The following is a 21,221-nucleotide window of genomic DNA, read 5'->3' on the forward strand; positions in this document are numbered from 1 at the left end:
AAAAACTGCTATGCCAACAACAGTAAATCTCTTTTAGTTTTGGAGCAGATGACTCTATCAGTCTTCTCTTTCATCATAATAATAAATAGTGGCGTCAATTATGATGAATCAAACAAAATTTTATCTCATTATCTTTAGGGCAATATATTTGACAAATGGAATATTACGCAAAAATTAATACATATTAGAAGATATCTTAAAATCATGTTCTGTATAATTTAAATTCTTGTAACAATTCAAACCAATATGAGGTTATTGTTTGTCAAGTTCAAAATCGATCGGCAAATAATCAATAATTTACTCTTAACTAATCGAAATTTCGTATTATCAAAAATAAAGTAAACAAAACGTTTTCGAAAAAATAAAAAAATAAAGACTTTGATCTTGTTTTATTTTGGGAAATTTGACTGTCTACATAATAATAGGAAGAATTACAGGCTAAATAATGAATGAGAAACGATTGTTAATGATCAATATTTCCACAGTCATAACACGTCAGGTTTAAGTTCATTCTCATATAGTATTTATTTGTGGCCTATATAAAGCATCATGTTTTCATGCTTTCTGTGGTAGTTCGAAATGATTAGTTGCTCAATAAGTTTCTTGCTTAGCATCACTCAAACCGTAACTCACGATTACTTTGTATAAAAAACAAATGCAATATTTAGACTATCATATTGCTTTTTTAAAACTATCGGACATTCAACTAATTTAAACATAAAAAAAATTATTCACAATAGAAGACTAGAAAAATTTTTATTAATTTCAAAACATTTGAGAATCAATTTTTAGGATGGAGACAATAGAAGATGTCCACATACTACAGACACTTGTTACTTATCAAAGTGATGTTAATAGTGTAGATTTTGGTGGGGATTATATTTTAGTTACTGGCTCAGGGTATAAAATTTTAAATATTTATGTTTTAAAAATTTATTTTAATGATTATTTTCACATAACACAAATATGAACGATGATATTGTTGATATAATAAATTGTTTTTTATTAAAGGGATAAAAAAGTTAGAGTGTGGGAATGGCATCAAGGTGTTGGGTATGAAGAAGTATCATATTCTCCTCTTATGGGACATAAATATGGAGTAACTTGTGTAAAAATCAGTCCTCAATCAACAATGCTTGCAAGTGCTAGTATTGATGGAACTACACAGCTATGGAATTTAAGGGTAACAATTTTGTATAACATTTATTAAACTCATTATATAATTTGAAATAATACTTTGCATGATTCATATAGAGCTTTATTTTAATATAATTGACGTTAACTTTGAACTTTTGGTTTGTAGACTGGATCAAAAATCCACACTTTAGTTCAAGTCGGTGGTGAAGCTATTCGAGTTTGTAGATTTTCACCTGATTCAACTCTTTTAGTAACTGCTGGAGATAACGGTCAGATTTGTCTGTGGGATTTGATAAGACGAACGTTAATTAAGTAAGTACTTAAAGATTAGAAAAAAATTTTGGGAACAATAAATTTACAAAAGATAAAAAATAATTATAAAAATATAAAAATTAAACGAAATATTGAAAACTATATTGTATTTTATGTTACATGAATGTTTAAAGAAATATATTTGTAAATTAACTTATCTATCGTGGTAAAATCAATTCACTATGCTACATTGTTTCATTTTTATATCAATAAATATCTCACGCAATAAATTACATATAAAGAACTACAGGAAAAAAATTCAATTAAATATCGATCTGTTTTGATTTTAGACGTTTTCAGCCACATGAAGGAGCAATCCAAGGAATTTGTTTTTCACCAGATTCCAATTGGCTTTTAACTTCATGTACATTTGGTGTTATGAAACTTTTTTCTATTTCTGAAATAGTTGATTCCTGTACGCCAAGTTTGGATCAATCAATAAATATATTTGCTGCAGTTGATGATGCACATGATCTGGGAGTTGTGTGTTGTGATTTTTCTTCTCAACAAATAAATACAAGTATGGCTGTAAAAAAGTTATTTACTCATGTACAATTTTCTATTTTTTTTCGAAAATAATTTTTACTCTGGCTAATTCCATATGAAAAATTGATTTATCCATAATAATGCATAAAATAAAATTATACCATTTATTTATGATAAAATCATATGATAAATCCAATGATGAAATTAGACGTAATGATATTTAGATCAATATTGAGTATTCATAAAATTATATTGGATATTTGAAGTAAAAACTATCTACGTTTATCTACTGTTTCTATCTTTCATAAAGAAAGCCGAAACTAAACATAGATTTATCCCAAATAATAAAATAAATGTTGCAGGTAAAAGTGATCTTGAAAGAACATACCAACTTGTAACGTGTGGAAATGACCATAATGTTAAATTATGGCATGTAAAAACAGTAGAAGGCAAGTCAGAAAGTCAAAAAGTAAGAGCTTCAATATCTCTTGTAAAAGTTTTAGAAAAACATAGTAGTGCTTTAATGTGTGTGAAATTCAGTTCTAATGGAATGTATATTGTAAGCAGTGGACTAGATAAAACAGCAGTAATCTGGGAAACAGTAAGTTATATACATTTATTATATCTAAAAACTTTCAATATATTGACATAGTTTATGATACAACTACCACATATTATATTTAATATGAAATCGATGAAAGGACAAAAGAATTAACTAATTATATAATTAAAATAATTAGAGTACAGGAAGGGTGGTATCAGTATTACGTGGTCATAAGCGATACGTCGCATGCTGTTCTTTTTCAAAAGATGGTAATCTTTTAGCAACTGGATCAAATGACCGCAGTGTTATTGTTTGGGATCTGACAGGAAACCTTACGATCGATTCCAAACTGTTGCGTCACTCTGGTCCATCAATACAAACAATAAATAATGAAAATAAGGAAAATTTAGATGGGGTACAGGAGCAAAGGGTTGTTAATTATGCAGAGTCAATGGGAAATAATGTTGAATTGATATTTACACTTGACGATCATGGGGGAGCTGTTAACAGTGTGGCTTTCTGTGGTGATAATTTAGTAGCTTCTGGATCAGGGTAATAAATTTGAATAAAAAATACGGGTTATTGATTTAAGAATTAATATGATATTTATTAAATTTATCGTAAAAGCTATTTATAAAAATATATACTCTTCTATGTTACTATTATAAACTAATAAAATAAATAATTTTTCATGTTACCTTCAGGGATAAAACAATTAGAGCGTGGGACATAACAAGAGAGCAATTAATAAACGACGGAATGATTGAAAATAAGTACAAATTCAGTGAGAAAAGTTATAGTCCTATTGATGAACATAAGTATAGTGTTAATCATATAGAATTTAGTCCTTGTGGAGAAATGTTGGCGACATGCTCTTTAGATGGAACAACGATGATATGGTCATCGGAAGTAAGTTCCAAATTTAAAAATTTTAATTATTGTCGTTATTTTCAAACATTAATTAATAACAATATCTGTTAATTCATTATAATCAAATAGAGTGGAGAACAAGCTCGAGGATCATTTGTTAACTCTGGCTCAGGGATTCGAGTTTGTCGATGGTCTCCAGACGGTACAAAACTCGCAACTGCTGGCGATGATGAAAAAACAACACTTTGGGATATTAATTCATTGGAAGAACTACAGTAAATATTATACTTTTTTAACAATAATAATAAAATGTTTTTTTTTAGGTTTTCATGAAAATTAAAGAATTTATTAAAAACAATAATTGTGATTTTAGAATTTTTGAAGGTCATTCAGACGCAGTTACATCACTAGCATTTACTTCAGATGCATATTACATCGCAACAACTTGCAGTGAAGGAACATGCCGGATTTTCGATGTATCTGGAGAATCTACTGCTCTTTTAGTTTTTGATGCTCATGATCTTGGAGTTCAAGCGTGTGATTTTAGTCCATTGGCATCAAATTCAAATTCAGGTGAAGATTTTTTCTTTGAAAATTTTTGAACTTCTATATTTTTATTAATGTTATTGTTGAACTTTATAAACGGAATTTTATCATTCGTTTACTGAAAAATATGTATAAAAGAACTAGTTTTTATTGTTTATTAGATTTTCCATTAAAAAAGCAAAGATGAAAATCGAAAGTTTCCGAACTAATAATATATTTCGAAAGAACAGGGGTTGTGGGAAAATATCCACATTGAAATTTATTAAATGTTGTATTGAATATTTTATATTCTTACGTCATTTATAACTATCCTATTAATTTTAGATCTATTAAAAATTTATAGGTACAAAAAATTCAGCAACTGATAAAAATTCGCCAAAATTTTACACACTAGCTACATGTGGAAATGATTCGTATGTTAAATTATGGCAAATTAGTGTCTTGCCAAATAATGAAAAAATGGAAAATTCAGATAATGAAGAAGGAATAAACAGTAGTCCAATATCTCATCGTGAAAAAAGACTGCTAACAGGACATGGAGGAAATGTGATGGATGTTAAATTTGCTCCAGTTCATGGAGAAATACTTGGAAGTGTGGCTACGGATCGTACGGCGCGTTTGTGGAGTGTGGTGAGACACAATTAATTTTACGAATATTTATAGTATAAATATTTGTGATGAAATTTATCATAAAATTAATTCTAAAAATGTTTCAGAATACTGGTGTTTGTTTACATGTGTTGGAATACCACGAAAGCTTAGTGACTTGTTGTGCTTTTTCAAATAATACTGCATTATTTGCTACTGGTTACTATAATTATCATAATTTGATAGTGATATTTTTAATTTCATATGTGGTGAATAATGGAAGATTATGATTTATTAACAGGAGCTCTTGACAAAACCTTGGCAATATGGAGCCTTCCACAACAGTTGGTGTCACAAAGTATTTTAATTGAACGATTACGTAATAATAGCAAAAAAATAATCGATTGGAAAGTTGAAGACGTTGTTAAATGGTTAATAAACAATGACTTGGAAGTTCTTGAAAGTCGTGCAGTCGCAGCTCGTTTAAATGGAAAATGGTTACTTACAGTACCTGAAGAAATTCTTATTGCAAGATTAGGTGTCAATGATCATCAAGATGTAAGAAATTGATATTTTTTAATTCACTCCTGAAATAATTTCTTTTATTATTGTCATTGATTCATCTTTCCAGATATTGAAAGCCTTTAAAAATCAACTATACTGGTTAAAACAAGAAGATAATGTCAATGCCTTAAATAACATTGATGACAGTGAAGTTCCTGACGAATTTTTGTGTCCAATAACTCATGAAATAATGCGTGAACCGGTGAAATGTTCTGGTATATAATTTAATTATAGATTTATTTAATTAATGGTTGTATTCATAATACCCAACTTATTAATTATGTAAAAATTTCTTTGTATTATAGATGGTTTTGTTTATGAAAAAGCTGCTATAGATGAATGGTTCTTGTGTGGGAAGTACACTAGTCCTATGACGAACGAATATTTAAGTAATACATCAATTACACCGGCGATTGCGCTGAGAAACGCCATTTGTGCATTTGTTCATGGCGAAAGATCTGACGATTAAAAAAATACATCAAGAAATTTTTTTGTACACATTGAAGGAAAAGAATTTTATTTTTAAAAATATATTTATTCACTCGTTTGTATTGTAATTTTGAATATTAATTCAAAACATCATTGTGAGATAATAAAGATTTTTTTCATCGTTATTTAAACTACTTAATTACAATTAACTGAGGTAATCTCAGAGTCATAAAATTGAACAGATACATTGGTTCAACTGTTTGTCTACCAGAGTAACAAAGCAGTACGAATGTTTTGATTAAATCAAAGGTGTATAAATTAAGAATCTTAGAGTTTTAGTTAATTAACATGTATTCGAAATTCATGTGTAATCAATCATTTCTCCATTTCTGAATTCTAATCTCGTATTGGTAGTTTTTTACAATTTGAATAGAATTATATTTTAAATGGCACTGATTCATGTTTACGTGTTAAATTTTTAAATGAATAGTGAACAAAATTATAACTTTCGTTGAATTTCTAAAAGTTAATTAATAGCTAATAAACTATAAATAATATTTTTTAAAGAGTATTCTACATATATAAAAAATAATATTCTTCTTACGATCAATAAATTTGTGAAATAATTTGCACGACACTGGCACATTTTATAATTCGTTACGATTGTTTTTTGTTTATTTCTCTAAGTTTTTGATTGTACTAATTTCACATCACTTTCCAATGAATTTAATTCTTCCTTCTTTTCCATACATTATGGGACTCATTTTTTTGACATACTTGGCAAGAATATCAATGTCTCGAAATCCGACTTCGTGGCTTTTGTGTTTTTGTTCAATAATATAGTGACCATCTCCACCACGAATAAGAAATGTAGGTACAATAACACGATACCATTCATTGTCTTTTAAATTTTCATACATTGGTATATCACATTTTCTGCACTTGACTTTAACATCAACCACTCTTGAATATGGCTCTTTAGACATATCATAAACAACTTTAAGGCCAGACCAGATTAAAAATGAATATCCGTTCCACTTTGATTGAGTTGTCAATGCTACACTTATTTCTAAAGTCTGAAAAATGAAATAAAATTTTTTATTTTAAAGATTTTATGACTATGATATATAATTAATAATTCCTGTAATAAATTATGAATATGAGTAAAAATAAAAAAGGTAATAAAGTTTTTATAATTTACTAATTATAAACTATTATTCATAATCATAAAATTTATGTAATAGTGATAACAGTTTGACTTACCTGACGAATATCGCTCCCTTTTAACTCAACAACGTCCCAAGTATTTTCAAAAGGTGTGCTCATGATTAAATCTCCATAAGTAATATTTCCTGATAGATTATCAATAGAACTTCTCACACCACCACCATTCGTTACAGCGATTGCAGCATAAGTCCAAAAACTTTCATTTTCGGGACGATTTACATAAAAATCTACCATCGCATCCGTTATCATGTTTCCAATATTACATTCTCCCACTCGACAATCCCTTTTTAATTCAACTTTTGATCGTCCTATCACTTTTTTACCAATCTCATCAACTTGAGCTTTCCATGGCTCCAAAGCTTTCAGCATTTCGGGATCCTCTTCAATCGATTCATCCAAGAGAATTGGATTTCCCTCCCATTCTTGAACTTCACCTTTTTCATCAAACCAAACTGTCATATTGCCCAAGTATCTGTATAGATTTTTTGTTCATCAATTAATGAGTGAATAGTACTTTATTTGAAAGCTCTCTAAAAAAGCTATTGGCAACGATAGAGAATAGAAATTGACAATAAATTACTTGGAAAATGCAGCTGCTTGAACAACAAGAACTTTTCTATTGCTTTTTTCTTGAGTTACGACAACTGGATACTCGTCTTCAGGATGATCGATAAACGGAGGTTTTCCTTGAATAAAATACATTCAATTGAATTGATGAAACATTTTTTTAACAAAAGAAAGTTAAAATTATCGATAGATTATTGAACAACTTATGTATAATAACCATTGTCTCAGTATTGTTGAATTAATTGATTCATTAAAATATAATGATTATTATTTTTATTGATTTATTTAAATCTTTATTTTGTTTTGATGTTTGTTGTGAATTACTGACTTTGATTATACTAAATTTACAGATATAATTATCCTTTTGTAAATCATATTTATTTGTCTTCAATGCTAGATTTATGATTTTATTTTTATTTTATTTATTCATTTATGTGTCTCACTCTATGTTCAAACACTTGTGCAAGTTTTATCTAGTAGTTATAAAGGTTTCTTTATATTTTTTTGTTCGTAATACTTTGAATGAACACATGTTTGACCTAGAATTTAAATACGATTGCTTCAATTATATCTCAAATCATGTTATCATTCTAGTATTAACGTGTAATGGAAAACAGTCCATAGAGTAAATAATCTCGTACTTATTTTTTTTTATTTGTAGAAACGTAAGTATACTCACCAGAATACAAAAACGTATGAGAATGTCCGCCAACAATGACATCTACTAAAGGACAATGGTTTGCCATTTTTTTATCTATTTCCAGACCACAGTGGCTTAAAACAATTATTATATCAACATTCCCTTCTTTCTTCAATTTTTGAGCCTCTAAGTTCACAGTTTCAATTTCATCTAAAAAAATTAATTTCTCACTTCTTGAAAGTTCCTAAAAAGTATTAAAATCTTTGAAATAATCATTTCGAATAAGTTTCTTCTAACGATTAAAATTTATCATCAAAATTTAATAATTACGCGCCAATAGAATGTTCTAAAAAATAATTATATTTTTTGCTCTAAAAATTTAATTCAATCATTTATAACCAAACAATATAAAATTATTGAAAACGACAAAATTAATAAATCAATAGAGCTTTAAATACTGAATAAAATCCAATAAAAAATTTCAATGCTAAAGAAGGTTAATATTTTAAAAAATTAATGAGTTAATAAGTTAATCAATTTATTAACATTACCGGTGTAGTTTTAATGAGAACGCCAATAATTCCAATTTTCCTTCCTCCCCGAATAATAATAGTACTATTTTTCATTAAGTTCTAAAAATAAAAAATAATTATGATATTGAAAGTATATTAAATAATTATAAGATAAGTAATTGTTTAGTTCAGGTTGCATACGCCCGATGACCTTGAAATTCTACATTTTTTAAAGAAAATTATGCTGATTAATTCAATATACAATTAATTTGATATCGGTTATTATCTAAATTTTCAATCTTAAAAAAGTATGTGAAAATATGTTTTCCACACCTAACATACGTATACATTCTTGTTCAGCATAAAAAAATGTACAACATACTAAAATTTCAAGGTCATGGAGCGTGCACAATTTGAATTATTGCAAACAAATAATTATTACAAGATGAATCACAATAGATTAATCAATTGATATTTTAATACCTGCATGGATGGTTCATGAGTCGTATCAATGTTAGTGACAACAACAGGAGCTTTAGCATTCTTCAAGTATGGTACAAGGCCCGCAATTCCATCATCAAACTCATGATTACCAATAGTCTATTATGTAAAAATAAATTTATTCTGTATTTGTTTAAAAACTATTCGAAACAGAGGAATCGATATTTTTTAGATATTCAAAGAGGATGTAAATAATAAATGGTGATAGAATATCACAAATGAAAAATTAATCATTTGTTACCATGGCATCTTGCGGAAGCATATTTAAGAGCGTAATAGTAGCGTTCCAACGATGAACATTATACCAAAGTGTTCCTTGATAATTGTCCCCAGCATTAAGAAAGATTGAATTGGGACGATCCCGCAGTAATTGTTTAGCCGCTGTAGAAATTCTTGAAAGTCCTCCTACACATATTTTGTCCGAAGATCTATGGCAGGAACTTGCAGTAGGACTTACTTCTTCAAATCTAATTGTCCGAAAAAGAAACAATAAATTATTATTAAATAAATTATTTCATTGAAATTGATCATTAATAAACTATTTTTCATTCTTATTGTGACTGTATATTCTTTTTTAAAATAAAAAATATTAAATCATTGAAACTTCAATGACATATTGATTAAAGCTCTAAAATAATATAATCAGTACGAAACAAACTTATTGACATTAATTAATAAGCCAATAGTTTTCATGCACATTAATCATAGAAGTAAGAATAAAGATGTTTCGTTGTAAGAATGAATTTGTTTTTTTTTTGTTTATTTATAAATTAAATTCACATTTATTTCATAAATAAATTTTTTGATTATAAATAAATTATCATTATTATTATTACATTATCATGATTATACATACTATGCGAATACTTAATTACAATGAAAAAAGCAGTTTATAAATATTCACCTGGCGTGAAAATCATTGAAATGAATAATAGACAGTTCAAAAAAACCTGACTTTGTATTAGTCAGTCCTCGTTCTGATAAAGCATTCGACTGTTTTCCCAATAAAAAAAATATCAAAATATATTGTATCATTTTGAATTATTTATCAATTTTTCAATCTGTAAAGAATATATTTAAAAATCAATTAAAAAATAATCTTAACGCTTTTAATTCACACATGTATAATAAAATAATTAATCATTATAATCGATTTAATACGCTCTCGACAATTGATTATTACAGTGAGAATTGAATACATAAACTTCCGTTCAACACATTTGTATGAAAATAAATCACTAAATTTTTATGATGAGTTTCTTTATATTTTAATAATTGTAATTAAAATGACACTTTATTATCAATTCTTATAAAAATTTAATCCATTTTTGAAGAATGTTCTTATAGAAGTAACGATTTATAATATTAACGCTATCAAATCGTGTAACGCGCAAAAGATGTTCGAAAAATAAAACATCCTTCTAAAGAAGGTTTAATTGTTATGTGAAGACAATGTAAAAGTAACACTACCTAAATGACAAATGCATTGTGCATTAAGTGTACATATTTGCAAGTAACAATGATATATATAACATATGATCATACGTGTGTATTTTACGATTACGAAATCATGATAATTATTGTAAGTATGATAAACTCACTCTAGTGAATAGGGCAATTATTTCATCAAGTCCAACACTACACAAGGATCGACAATAATGAAAAAAATTGGATAGTAGTAGTTACTTTGAAAATACCTCCTTTAGTTGTCAATTTCTATATATAACATTATATTATAAATAATATTTTTGTTAATTAATTTCAAGTAACCGTAAAGTTAGAAATAATAATAATTCATTTGATAAACAATTGACTAGACAGAATAAAAAATTTATTACATCCTTGTGTGTTTAAAGATTAAATAATTTTAATTTTTTTTACCAGTATGTGGTTTCTTTTTATTTATCTTGAAATTAAGTTAGCAAACTGTACTGATTATTCGCACAATTCACTGGTTGCTGTCTAAAGATATATAAATTATTAAAATCTTTATTATCACACGACAATAACTCGATTAAAAGATAATTAAATGAGTGATAAGAGTGAAGTATCCAGGTGAAAAAATATCTTTAAGTTCTGTAAAATTTTGCTTTATTATTGACGTTTGAATTAATTTATCATTATTCTTAGTAAAAAATATTACTTTTGTTAATTATTTTACTATGATCACTACTTTTACGATAGTTTATTCGCCAATCGCTTAAAATAGATTTAACACTTTCTAAGTTAACTACATGATCACTGTAAATATCGTTTAAGAATGATATCAAATAAAACTAATAAAACTCAGTAATTGACGCTATTTTTTTAATTTCTATCATAAAGTTTTAATTGTTTGTACGATAAATCGTACTTTTATAAGTTCATGGATTTAACATTCAAAGAAAATTTTTGAGCAACTTAAAGTCAGAATAATGTGTTTTTTCCGATTAAAAGAAAAAACTATTTTTAATAATAATAATAAAAAAACAAAATAAATAAAATAAATGATTCGAAAGTAACTTTCTTTTAACAAAAAAACAACACAAGTTTGACTGTAGTTGACTCAGTACTGAAGACGTAGTAGTAATAAAACGAACAAAGAGATTTTCTATTCAGGTAAAAATTTTTTCTGTAGTTTAGGGTACCCTATAGATATAAATTGCAAAGTAAATATGGTCCTTAGTCCTTTAGTCCTAATATGTGATTGGTCCTAGAGTAAAATAAAAGTAGCGTTTACTCAATAAGAATTGAAAAGTCAGCATTGACCTATCGGCAGTCAAGCTATATCCAAACGACGTCAGTCGATTCTCGTCGTTCGACTTGTGTGCGACTCGTTACGTTATTTACTCCTGCAAATAATAATAGTTTAATTAATAGAATTTTTTTTTATATAAAAAAAAATTTAAGATAAATAAAATAATTCAATTAATTGTAATTAATTTTATAGTAAAAAATTAATTATTAATTAGTAAATTATTTATTTCTAAAGAAATTCTCGATAGTTCACAAAAATGGTGTTCAAAGGAATTTTCAAGTTGCTAATAATTCTCATCTCTATAACGAATATCTTCGCACAACCCACGACTAATGATGATAGATGGACACTTAGAGTTCTTCATACCAATGACATGCATGCAAGGTAAGAGAAGAATATATTAATTTTTTTTTTTTTCGATTAATAAAAATTAGTTTTAAGAAATGATTAAGTCATTTAAACATTATTGTTAGAGAATTTTTAATTATAGTAATTTAAAGAAAAATGTTTATTTCATTGATTAAAAAAAATCTCATCTTTCGTGATTACTCAATAAAAATGCATTGTTTACAGTTTCTAAGCTAGCATATTCATTTATCATCAAGTGATTTTTTTCTATTAGTAAGATAATGTGTATTATTTAAGTTATTTAACAGAAAAATAACGTAATCGTTGTAGATTCGAACAAACTTCAGCATTATCAACTAAGTGTGTACCAAAAGATGCAAAAGCAGGCAAATGTTACGGAGGATTCGCAAGAATAGCAACCCTCGTAAGACAAGCAAAAAATTCAAGCGTTCCTACGTTATTTTTAAATGCAGGAGATACATATCAGGGAACAGCATGGTTTACTGTGTATAAATGGGAAATCGTATCAAAGTTCCTTAATCTTCTAAAACCGGATGCAATTGTGAGTATTATCGGTTGATAATTATTGAATAATAGTTCTATTTATTTACTTAAATAATAAAATGATAGAATATTTTTATTACTTATTTTAAAAAGAGCACTATGTTCTCATCATTAATAAATAGTTTTATGTTTAATAATTGATTCATAAATCTTTCCCATACTTCAGTCTTTAGGAAATCATGAGTTCGACGATGGACCAAAAGGATTGATTCCATTCATTAAGAATGCCATGTTTCCTATTGTAACTTGTAATTTAAACCTCACTGGAGAACCTCAACTAGCAGCTACAAAAATAAAAAACAGTATAATCTTAGATGTAAAGGGAAAGAAAGTTGGAATAATTGGATATCTTACGCCAGAAACAAAGTCTATCTCAAATGCTGGGAATGTAATTTTCTTGGACGAAATTGAACCCATCAGACAAGAAGTAAAAAAGCTCCAAGCCCAAGGTGTTGATATTTTGATTGCTCTTGGACACTCCGGGTTTAGTACAGATAAGAGAATAGCTGCTGAAGTTGATGGTTTAGATTTAGTTATTGGAGGACATACTAATACTTTTCTTTACACTGGTAAACAATCAGATATAGAAGTACCTGAAGGTTTATATCCTACTGTGGTCACTCAGAAAAGTGGCAGAAAAGTTTATGTAGTCCAAGCATATGCATATACAAAATACCTTGGTGATCTTACCATTGATTTTGATTCTAAAGGAGAAATACAAAAAATTATGGGAAATCCAATTTTAGTTAATAGTAGTATCGCCCAAGCTCAAGATATTCTCGATGAACTAGATAAGTGGAGACCAGCTATTGATAATTTAACTCATACTGAAGTGGGATACACCAAAGTTCTTTTACAAGGTAATTCTAAAGAATGTAGAAGACAAGAATGTAATCTAGGAAATCTTATAGCTGACACTATGGTTGAATATGTAAGTAGCATAATTAGTTATTTTATTTTAATATTAACTTGTTTTTAATATGACGCACTTTTTAAGAGAAATACTTGTCATGAAATATTTACATTCATATACTGAAATATAGATATTTTTATTCTCATCAGTATTTATGTAATGTACATGGTGATAAATTTATAGGTTGAGATATTTATTAATTAGTTTAAATTTCCATAACAAAAATAAAATGTTGAATTATTTGAAAATTTTCCTCCTCCGCATTGTTTTATAAGCTGTTGACATTCGAAAAGCTTATTCACTATTTTTTCAAGTTTTTATTTAATTTTAGGTAGCCAAAGAGTATGGTGGCTCTGATGGTTGGACTGATGCTGCAGTTGCTATTTTTAATAGTGGATCTATTAGAACATCAATAGACAAAACGTCAAATGTTTCTGTAAGAAAAATAATGTTTTTCAATCTATTTTTACAATATTCACATATGTTTTAATATTAACGTGTGTTTTAATCTTGTGCCAGGTACTGATGAGTGATATATTAGCAGTATTACCTTTTAATAATGTAATTGGAAAAGTTAACTTGACTGGCAAACAATTGCTAGAAATATTAGAATTCAATGTTGATAGTCTGGAAGATAGTCCTGCTGTTGATCTGAAAGGAAAATTTTTACAAGTTTCAGGAATTCAGGTAGAATGAATTTTCTTTTAAATAATTTTATTCATTCCAGCATTTTTTATTTAAATTTATATTGCATATATCGTGATTGCATCAGTTAATTATCGATCATTATGTCAATAAGTTACATACTTATTGTATAAAATAATTACAGTAGCGAGTTTAATCAGACGTAATCATGAATACATCAATGACTCTATTTATTAATTGATGTAAGAATTTATAGCCTAGACATTGATTGAATAATTTTTTAAAACTAACTAATTAATACATGAAAAACACACATACACTTATATTATTGTCATACTTTCTATTTTCGCAGCATGTATTTGTTCTCTCTTTACTTTCCCTTTAAAACAGAACAGTTAAAAATAATAATCTGATCTTAACTTATTTACTTTTATTACATAAAAGAATTACGTATTTGCTGAAAAGTATCAACTTTATTCCATATCTGATTGTTTTAATCTTCATTAATGATAATTTATTATTCAGCTGTATATATCTATCATTAGTTGAAGAAATTTTTCACAAATGATTAAATATTTTTTCCTTCCAGGTTGTCTATAATTTATTGAAACCAGTTGGATCAAGAGTAGCCTCTGTACTTATTCGTTGTGCCAAGTGTCGAGTTCCAGAATATGAAAAGTTAGAAGTAAATAATACTTATACAATTATTATATCTGACTTTCTTCACGGTGGTGGAGATGGTTTTGATATGCTCAGAAATCATCCATGGACCATAACTGGTAAAAATTATTTATCAACTATTACGAACAATTGAAAATTAAGAAATTTATATAAAATCTTTGCAATAATTATTTTAGGAATAACAACAGATCAAACATTAGTAGAGTATTTCAAGCAAAAGAGTCCAGTATATCCGGGAGTAGAATGGAGAATAAGATTTGATAATAAACAGGATAACAGTACTACTGGTAGTGCAAGTGGTCTTTATTTATCAAAAGCTGTTATAGTTTTAATAGCTTTTTTTTTCATTTCTATTTGAATAAAATTTTGTACTAATTTGAATTAGTAATTAATCAAGGACTAATCTTAGAAATTTATAACAAATGTACTATTTTTACGTAGATATAATGTGTTAACTGACTGATACAAAGTCTGTTTTCTGTAATAAAAATTATTTTTACAAATATTTGTTAATCAAAATAATTAGAATTTTTCATTGTCTTCCAACGAATACATAAATAGTTAACGTGACATGACATTTTTGTATTATCAAAATGTATTTAAACTTTAAAATTAACACTTAATTTTAAAATGATCAAAAAAACTTGTGTTCATTTCATTCTAAATAAGTTTAAAAGAATTTATGAAATATTACTGTCTTTAAAAACATGCTTTTCAAATTTAACTGTGTTCAGCGAATAGTACTTAGTTTATTATCTTTGTCATAAATATTTTTGCATGTACAATTTTTTGTGATAATTGAAGAAAAAGCTTAAATTTAAAGTTAAAACTTCTACAATGATAATGAACGAAAAAGATAAGTAAAAGTGAAGTATTTTAATAACAAATATTTTTTTATTTCTCAATATATTCAAAATTAAGGTTTTTGTTGATTTATATAACATTATTTTTAAAGATAAATGTCTCTCATTGTATATAAAAATATGTAAAGATTGAGTATCATGATATAAATTTACTCGATTATTACTAAATTACTTAATTATCTTCGCTTATCTTTTCTGCTTTCATAATTAGAAATATTATATGTTTGCACATGTACATATCATAAAATTTATAACTTTTATCATTATTTTCATTGGTTCTGAATAGTACTATTGAGTCTATTAAGAGATATTTTCATAAATAATTATCTTGGTTGTTATACAAACATGTTTACTCCAAAAATTTTTTAGAGTCAATATCATAAAAAAATTCATTTTTTTCAGTAGAGTATGATCTATTTTATCGATGCAACTTATTGGTATGAATCAAATGAGATTTCTTTATTGCCTACAAATACAAAAGAGTGGTTCAATGGTAAAAGTAAGAAGAGAAGGGGGCTTTTTATTAGAATTTCATGACTATTCACACCTTCTATCTGGTCACCTTTAATCTATATAACCTTGACAAATGTTGTAAAGGCCATTGTCCTGAGAAACTTTCAACACCATTTATGGTAATATGAATCAAATTAGAATTTTATTGCATATCTTAAAACCTATATTTTTTCCTTCATCATTAAAAATATATCGTAATATATTGTTATGTAGTAAGTAATAAAAATCAGGATAACTCTAGACTAAACTAAACTATATGAAGATAATTAATTAAAAACATAAACTAAATTTTGAGGTATTTAATTAAATAAATAGAGAAATATTGTGCTATTTGTCTCAATCAAGAAACAAGTAAAAACAACAAAAATAAGTGTCAGTAATATATCTATGGCAATAGAAAACTTTTAAAGTAAATGACTATTATTTTGTTATCATCATTTAAAATTTGTCAATTGAAGAAATATGTCTTTAATTGTTAGAAATAATTGTAAGGATCATTTTTTATAAACTAGAATTAAATGTCAAAATGCAAGTTATTGTCTTCAAAATGAGATGTATTTCTAATTTTTCAATAAACTTTACAATGAGACATGAAAATATATGTACGCATCATCGAATTAAGAATCATTTTTAGTCATCACAAATAAATCATTTCTGATAATTATGATTTATGGTTCAATATGGAAAGACATTTTTTTCAAAATTCCATTGCGTATGACTCGAAGCGTAAAATACCCGTCACCTCGTTCAGAATAGCCACAATGTTTTTTAATATGTTGCGTAGTTATTACTAATGCTATTAAGAAAATTTATGGAAGAGGAAATTGATAAGAATAGGGAAGTAAAAGATTCCGTTTATTACTTTTTCAACTCTTAAATTTTAATAATTACGTATTTCCCCGGCTTCCGTTTTTTTAAATACCATAGCGTCATCATGGAATTTTTTTTCCATTAATTGCAAAAATCTTTCATACGTGACAAATTTATTTTATCATTAATTAATTTTAATAACAAATTGTTATAATTTTTAATGGATAATTATTACTTGAATCAGATGACAGGTAAACTGTACAAAGAAATTAAATAAAACAAATATTTATTAACCAAGGATAAAATATTTCATATTAGTATCAGACGCAATCGCATCAATATCAGCTCAATAAGAATTGAAAAGTCGGTATATAATTGAGCTTACCCAAACGTTTAATCGTCAGTTCATTCTTGTCGCTTGACCTAAGAGTATAACAAGATACTCCAGGTAACAAGCAGTTCACAAAATATTTATTGATATTTTATTTTTACTATAAACAATTTTACTGTTAAAAAATAAACATGATTTTAAATGCAACTATCCGATTATTAGTATTTTTTATTCTGGTCACAAATATTTGTACATATAGAATTCGGCGTGATGATGATACAAAATGGACCCTTCGAGTTCTTCATACCAATGATATGCATGCAAGGTAATCAATTTATTTACAATTAATAAAATAAAATCCATTCCAAGTGTCTTTCATTTTAATAAATAATTAATAATTATTCTGTTCATAAATAATTACCTGCCTTATTAATAATTGAAACGTTTTTATATAATAACAAATAACATAAAATTATATTTCTATTTAAATTTATTCAATACACACATAAATTTCTCCAATAAAATGGTGATTTTTCATTTATTGGATAATTACTCAATTTCTTTATCGTACTCATTTTCTTTTTATTTTTTTTCTTTGCTAAAAAAGTTTTCTTTTTACTATAGTTACATTAGAAAAGGAATATTATGTTGTTTACTAATAAGTAATAAATTGTTGTTTATCATTACTGGTTTTATAAATACAAATTTATGATTATTATGGTCATTATCATTTATTTTATTAACTTCTTTTGTTAATAAACTTACCTTTTAACTACAATACAATAAAATTTATTCATAATTACAGATTTGAAGAAACATCAGCATTATCAGGAAGATGCTTACCAGAAGAAGCTCGGGCAAATAAATGTTATGGAGGGTTTGCAAGAATAGCAACCCTTGTCAGACAAGCAAGAAATTCAGGTGTCCCAACACTATTTTTGAATGCTGGTGATACTTTTTATGAAAGTGTATGGTTTACTGTACATAAATGGAAAATAGCATCAAAATTTTTAAATCTTCTTAAACCGGATGCCATAGTAAGTATTATTAATCATGATATGAGTTAATATTAATTAGTAACACAGAAGTTAATAAAAAAATCTTTTTTGCTTATCTTTTGAAGTCTTGAGCAAATAGTATAATTTATCCTTTCACTTTGAATACTCATAACAATTAAATAGATGATCATAAAAATATTTAATTATCTGGGAAGTGTTATAGAAGTGCAGCCTGTAAGATATGATCACTACTTTTTGCATTTAATGAGTCTTCGAGGTCGATTTAATAAATTTAATATTTAACTATTTTAAATTTATTACAAAGATTCTTCAATTATTTTATTTTATTATTCTCTATGATCATATAATTATATTGTTACATCTGTATTTATATTTTTCAATGATCGAGAAGATAATAAAAATGATTTAATTGATTTATTATAAATAAGCCGTTAAAATCCACTTAAATTAAAATACTAAAAAATCAATGTTTAAATTTAAACAATCAAAGTTTACTTTACATTACTTTCATTTAGTTGTTTGCAATCAAAAATTCAAATAACTGATGTTTTTACTTCTTACATTTTTTATTTAAAAAAATTCGAATGTAATTTTTTCAGTCACTAGGAAACCATGAGTTTGATGACGGACCACCGGATCTAGTTTCCTTTATCAAATATGCCAAATATCCAATAGTCACTTGCAATCTTGATCTATCTAAGGAATTTGCCCTGGCAGCAGCCAATCTAAAAAAAAGTGTGGTTCTTGATGTTAAGGGCAAAAAAATTGGAATAATTGGATATCTAACTCCTACGACACCGTCTATTTCCGATGGTGGTAAAGTCATTTTTTTGGACGAAATTGAACCCATCAGACAAGAAGTAAAAAAGCTCCAAGCCCAAGGTGTTGATATTTTGATTGCTCTTGGACATTCAGGGTTTAATACAGATAAGAGAATAGCTGCTGAAGTTGATGGTTTAGATTTAGTTATTGGAGGACATACTAATACTTTTCTTTACACTGGTAAACAACCAGATATAGAAGTACCTGATGGTGTTTACCCTACTGTAGTTACTCAGAAAAGTGGTAGAAAAGTTTATGTAGTCCAAGCATATGCATATACAAAATACCTTGGTGATCTTACCATTGATTTTGATTCTAAAGGAGAAATACAAAAAATTATGGGAAATCCAATTTTAGTTGATAGTAGTATCGCCCAAGCTCAAGATATTCTCGATGAACTAGATAAGTGGAGACCAGCTATTGATAATTTAACTCATACTGAAGTGGGATACACCAAAGTATTTTTACTAGGCAACTATAGAGAGTGTCGAAGACGAGAATGCAATCTTGGAAACCTCATTGCTGACTCTATGGTCGAATACGTAAGTAAAATTATCAATTGATGATATAAAAAACTTATTTTCATAATAAAACATAAACATGCATTTCATTTGATAAATATTTTCAAAAAATATATTTTCATGTACAAAAATCATTCAAATAAATTATAATACATTTATTTTCTCGAATGCGATCCTATTTCAAGTATAAAAAGTGATATACATAAACATTAGACAATCCTTTATGAGCGGAAATAATTGAGACGTTTAAATTAATTATTAGTTTGGTGTCAATTATATGAAATTGAAAATATGTCAATTGGAGCGTGCAATACTTATTATTAATTAATACGATAATAAACCATTTTCCTATTTTAGAATGCAAATAAGTACCACAACATTGATGGATGGACTGATGCCGCAATTGCTCTCCTTAACGGTGCATTTATTAGAACATCGATCAATAAACCTCCTGATTTTCCGGTAATATAATTAAATCATTAACCATTAAATAGTCGTTAAAACATCTATTGAGATAATAACAACCTGATAATTGACAATCATTAACATAGTTCCCTTTTACTTATTATATTACTTATGATTTTTCAGATAACAATGAGTGACGTATTAGCAATTCTGCCTTTCAATTCTGTCATTGGAAAAATTAACATAACAGGAAAACAACTCCTTGAAGCATTAGAGTTTAATGTATATACTTTAGAGTATAATGATACAACTAATCTCGAGCCAAGATTCATGCAACTTTCTGGAATCAAGGTAGAATTTGTTTTATGCTTCTCCCAAGTTTTTATATATTGATTCGTTGCATAATCTTTTTTTAAATATTCAGCACCATTATTATAATAATTAACTATTAATTACTGAATAATCGTGTGCAAATAATTTCATTAAAAAACTTTTTAAGAGTCTAAAACATCATTTTATTGGAATTACAATCATATGTTTTAAATAGAAGGCTTTTTTAATTATACGAAATTCACCAATGATTACATTTTAGGTAGTCTATAATTTATTTAAGCCACCTGGGTCAAGGGTGGTTTCCGTCCGAGTTCTTTGTGCGAAATGTCGAGTTCCAGTGTACGAGAAATTAAAGATGAATCAAATTTACACAGCCATTGTTCCAAAAACTCTGGGTACTGGTGGAATCGGTTTTAATATGTTTAAAGGACTTAAATGGATCTCATTAGGTAATACGCTATAGACTATTTTTTTTTTTTATAATTAATAATATGTAATGAATAATAATTTTTATTGCAGATATAACAGCTGATCAAGTGTTAGCAAAGTATTTGAAACATAGAAGTCCTGTTTATGTTGCAGAGGAGGGAAGAATAAAATATGAAAATATCAGAGAAATATCAACATCTAGTTCAAGTAATGTTTATCTATCAAGAGGATTGTTATCGTTGATACTTTTTCATTTATTTTTTTTATTGAATTGAACTAAATTTATTTTTTAATAGACCTACATAGAACATAAGTTTTTTTTATTAAACGACTATATTTTAGACGAGTTTTCTATTTTTTAGTT

General features: G+C 26.9%; 4 protein-coding genes across 8 annotated transcripts; 3 read left to right on the top strand and 1 right to left on the bottom strand.

The window, feature by feature from the left end:
- The first annotated feature begins 471 nt into the window (after positions 1–471).
- LOC118074982 (WD repeat, SAM and U-box domain-containing protein 1-like) lies at positions 472–5,547 on the top strand. The gene is made up of 14 exons (XM_035096554.1): positions 472–900; positions 1,012–1,183; positions 1,304–1,449; positions 1,740–1,969; positions 2,298–2,536; positions 2,676–3,031; positions 3,184–3,388; positions 3,479–3,624; positions 3,723–3,922; positions 4,239–4,525; positions 4,612–4,702; positions 4,785–5,041; positions 5,115–5,262; positions 5,353–5,547. The coding sequence occupies exons 1-14, from the start codon at positions 794–796 to the stop codon at positions 5,514–5,516; spliced, it is 2,748 nt and encodes a 915-aa protein (XP_034952445.1). The 5' UTR covers positions 472–793; the 3' UTR covers positions 5,517–5,547.
- A 31-nt stretch (positions 5,548–5,578) lies between these two features.
- Positions 5,579–10,956, bottom strand: LOC118074984 (apyrase-like). Of its 3 annotated transcripts, XM_035096558.1 has the most exons (10): positions 10,805–10,956; positions 10,525–10,639; positions 9,828–9,984; positions 9,165–9,390; positions 8,906–9,022; positions 8,462–8,542; positions 7,950–8,154; positions 7,284–7,389; positions 6,740–7,175; positions 5,579–6,552 (listed from the first exon to the last, which is right to left on the bottom strand). In XM_035096558.1, the coding sequence occupies exons 3-10, from the start codon at positions 9,956–9,958 to the stop codon at positions 6,187–6,189; spliced, it is 1,668 nt and encodes a 555-aa protein (XP_034952449.1). In that variant the 5' UTR covers positions 9,959–9,984; positions 10,525–10,639; positions 10,805–10,956; the 3' UTR covers positions 5,579–6,186. The 3 variants fall into 3 exon arrangements, with proteins under 3 accessions (XP_034952449.1, XP_034952450.1, XP_034952451.1); XM_035096559.1 differs by lacking the exons at positions 10,525–10,639; positions 10,805–10,956 and adding an exon at positions 10,394–10,415; XM_035096560.1 differs by lacking the exons at positions 10,525–10,639; positions 10,805–10,956 and adding an exon at positions 10,107–10,256.
- Positions 10,957–10,960: 4 nt separating this feature from the next.
- LOC118074983 (protein 5NUC-like) lies at positions 10,961–15,313 on the top strand. 3 transcript variants are annotated; one of them, XM_035096557.1, is made up of 8 exons: positions 10,961–10,978; positions 11,895–12,044; positions 12,339–12,570; positions 12,739–13,503; positions 13,817–13,921; positions 14,005–14,172; positions 14,720–14,909; positions 14,988–15,313. In XM_035096557.1, the coding sequence occupies exons 2-8, from the start codon at positions 11,917–11,919 to the stop codon at positions 15,167–15,169; spliced, it is 1,770 nt and encodes a 589-aa protein (XP_034952448.1). In that variant the 5' UTR covers positions 10,961–10,978; positions 11,895–11,916; the 3' UTR covers positions 15,170–15,313. The 3 variants fall into 3 exon arrangements, with proteins under 3 accessions (XP_034952448.1, XP_034952447.1, XP_034952446.1); XM_035096556.1 differs by lacking the exon at positions 10,961–10,978 and adding an exon at positions 11,391–11,521; XM_035096555.1 differs by lacking the exon at positions 10,961–10,978 and having other exon boundaries at positions 11,671–12,044; positions 14,988–15,312.
- Positions 15,314–17,395: 2,082 nt separating this feature from the next.
- On the top strand, positions 17,396–21,198 carry LOC118074988 (protein 5NUC-like). The gene is made up of 7 exons (XM_035096565.1): positions 17,396–17,653; positions 18,134–18,365; positions 18,947–19,711; positions 20,048–20,152; positions 20,279–20,446; positions 20,688–20,877; positions 20,948–21,198. Exons 1-7 carry the CDS (start codon positions 17,520–17,522, stop codon positions 21,130–21,132), a joined length of 1,779 nt encoding a protein of 592 aa, XP_034952456.1. The 5' UTR covers positions 17,396–17,519; the 3' UTR covers positions 21,133–21,198.
- Positions 21,199–21,221: the final 23 nt, after the last annotated feature.

This window comes from Chelonus insularis, unplaced genomic scaffold (genome assembly GCF_013357705.1).
Source record: "Chelonus insularis isolate UGA/USDA-ARS -01 unplaced genomic scaffold, ASM1335770v1 contig_144_pilon, whole genome shotgun sequence".
In the NCBI taxonomy this organism is placed as follows: Eukaryota; Metazoa; Arthropoda; class Insecta; order Hymenoptera; family Braconidae; genus Chelonus; species Chelonus insularis.

Excerpts from the sequence above, each read along its gene's own strand:
- LOC118074982 (XM_035096554.1), top strand. The coding sequence starts at position 794 with ATGGAGACAATAGAAGATGTCCACATACTACAGACACTTGTTACTTAT. Across the intron at positions 1,184-1,303 it reads CACAGCTATGGAATTTAAGG|ACTGGATCAAAAATCCACAC; the intron begins GTAACAATTTTG and ends TTTGGTTTGTAG. Across the intron at positions 1,450-1,739 it reads ATAAGACGAACGTTAATTAA|ACGTTTTCAGCCACATGAAG; the intron begins GTAAGTACTTAA and ends TTTTGATTTTAG.
- LOC118074984 (XM_035096558.1), bottom strand. The coding sequence starts at position 9,958 with ATGATACAATATATTTTGATATTTTTTTTATTGGGAAAACAGTCGAAT. Across the intron at positions 9,391-9,827 it reads TTCAATGATTTTCACGCCAG|ATTTGAAGAAGTAAGTCCTA; the intron begins GTGAATATTTAT and ends TCGGACAATTAG. Across the intron at positions 7,390-7,949 it reads TCATACGTTTTTGTATTCTG|GAAAACCTCCGTTTATCGAT; the intron begins GTGAGTATACTT and ends ATTTTATTCAAG.
- LOC118074983 (XM_035096557.1), top strand. The coding sequence starts at position 11,917 with ATGGTGTTCAAAGGAATTTTCAAGTTGCTAATAATTCTCATCTCTATA. Across the intron at positions 12,571-12,738 it reads TTCTAAAACCGGATGCAATT|TCTTTAGGAAATCATGAGTT; the intron begins GTGAGTATTATC and ends CCCATACTTCAG. Across the intron at positions 14,173-14,719 it reads TACAAGTTTCAGGAATTCAG|GTTGTCTATAATTTATTGAA; the intron begins GTAGAATGAATT and ends TTTTCCTTCCAG.
- LOC118074988 (XM_035096565.1), top strand. The coding sequence starts at position 17,520 with ATGATTTTAAATGCAACTATCCGATTATTAGTATTTTTTATTCTGGTC. Across the intron at positions 20,447-20,687 it reads TGCAACTTTCTGGAATCAAG|GTAGTCTATAATTTATTTAA; the intron begins GTAGAATTTGTT and ends ATTACATTTTAG. Across the intron at positions 20,878-20,947 it reads ACTTAAATGGATCTCATTAG|ATATAACAGCTGATCAAGTG; the intron begins GTAATACGCTAT and ends TTTTTATTGCAG.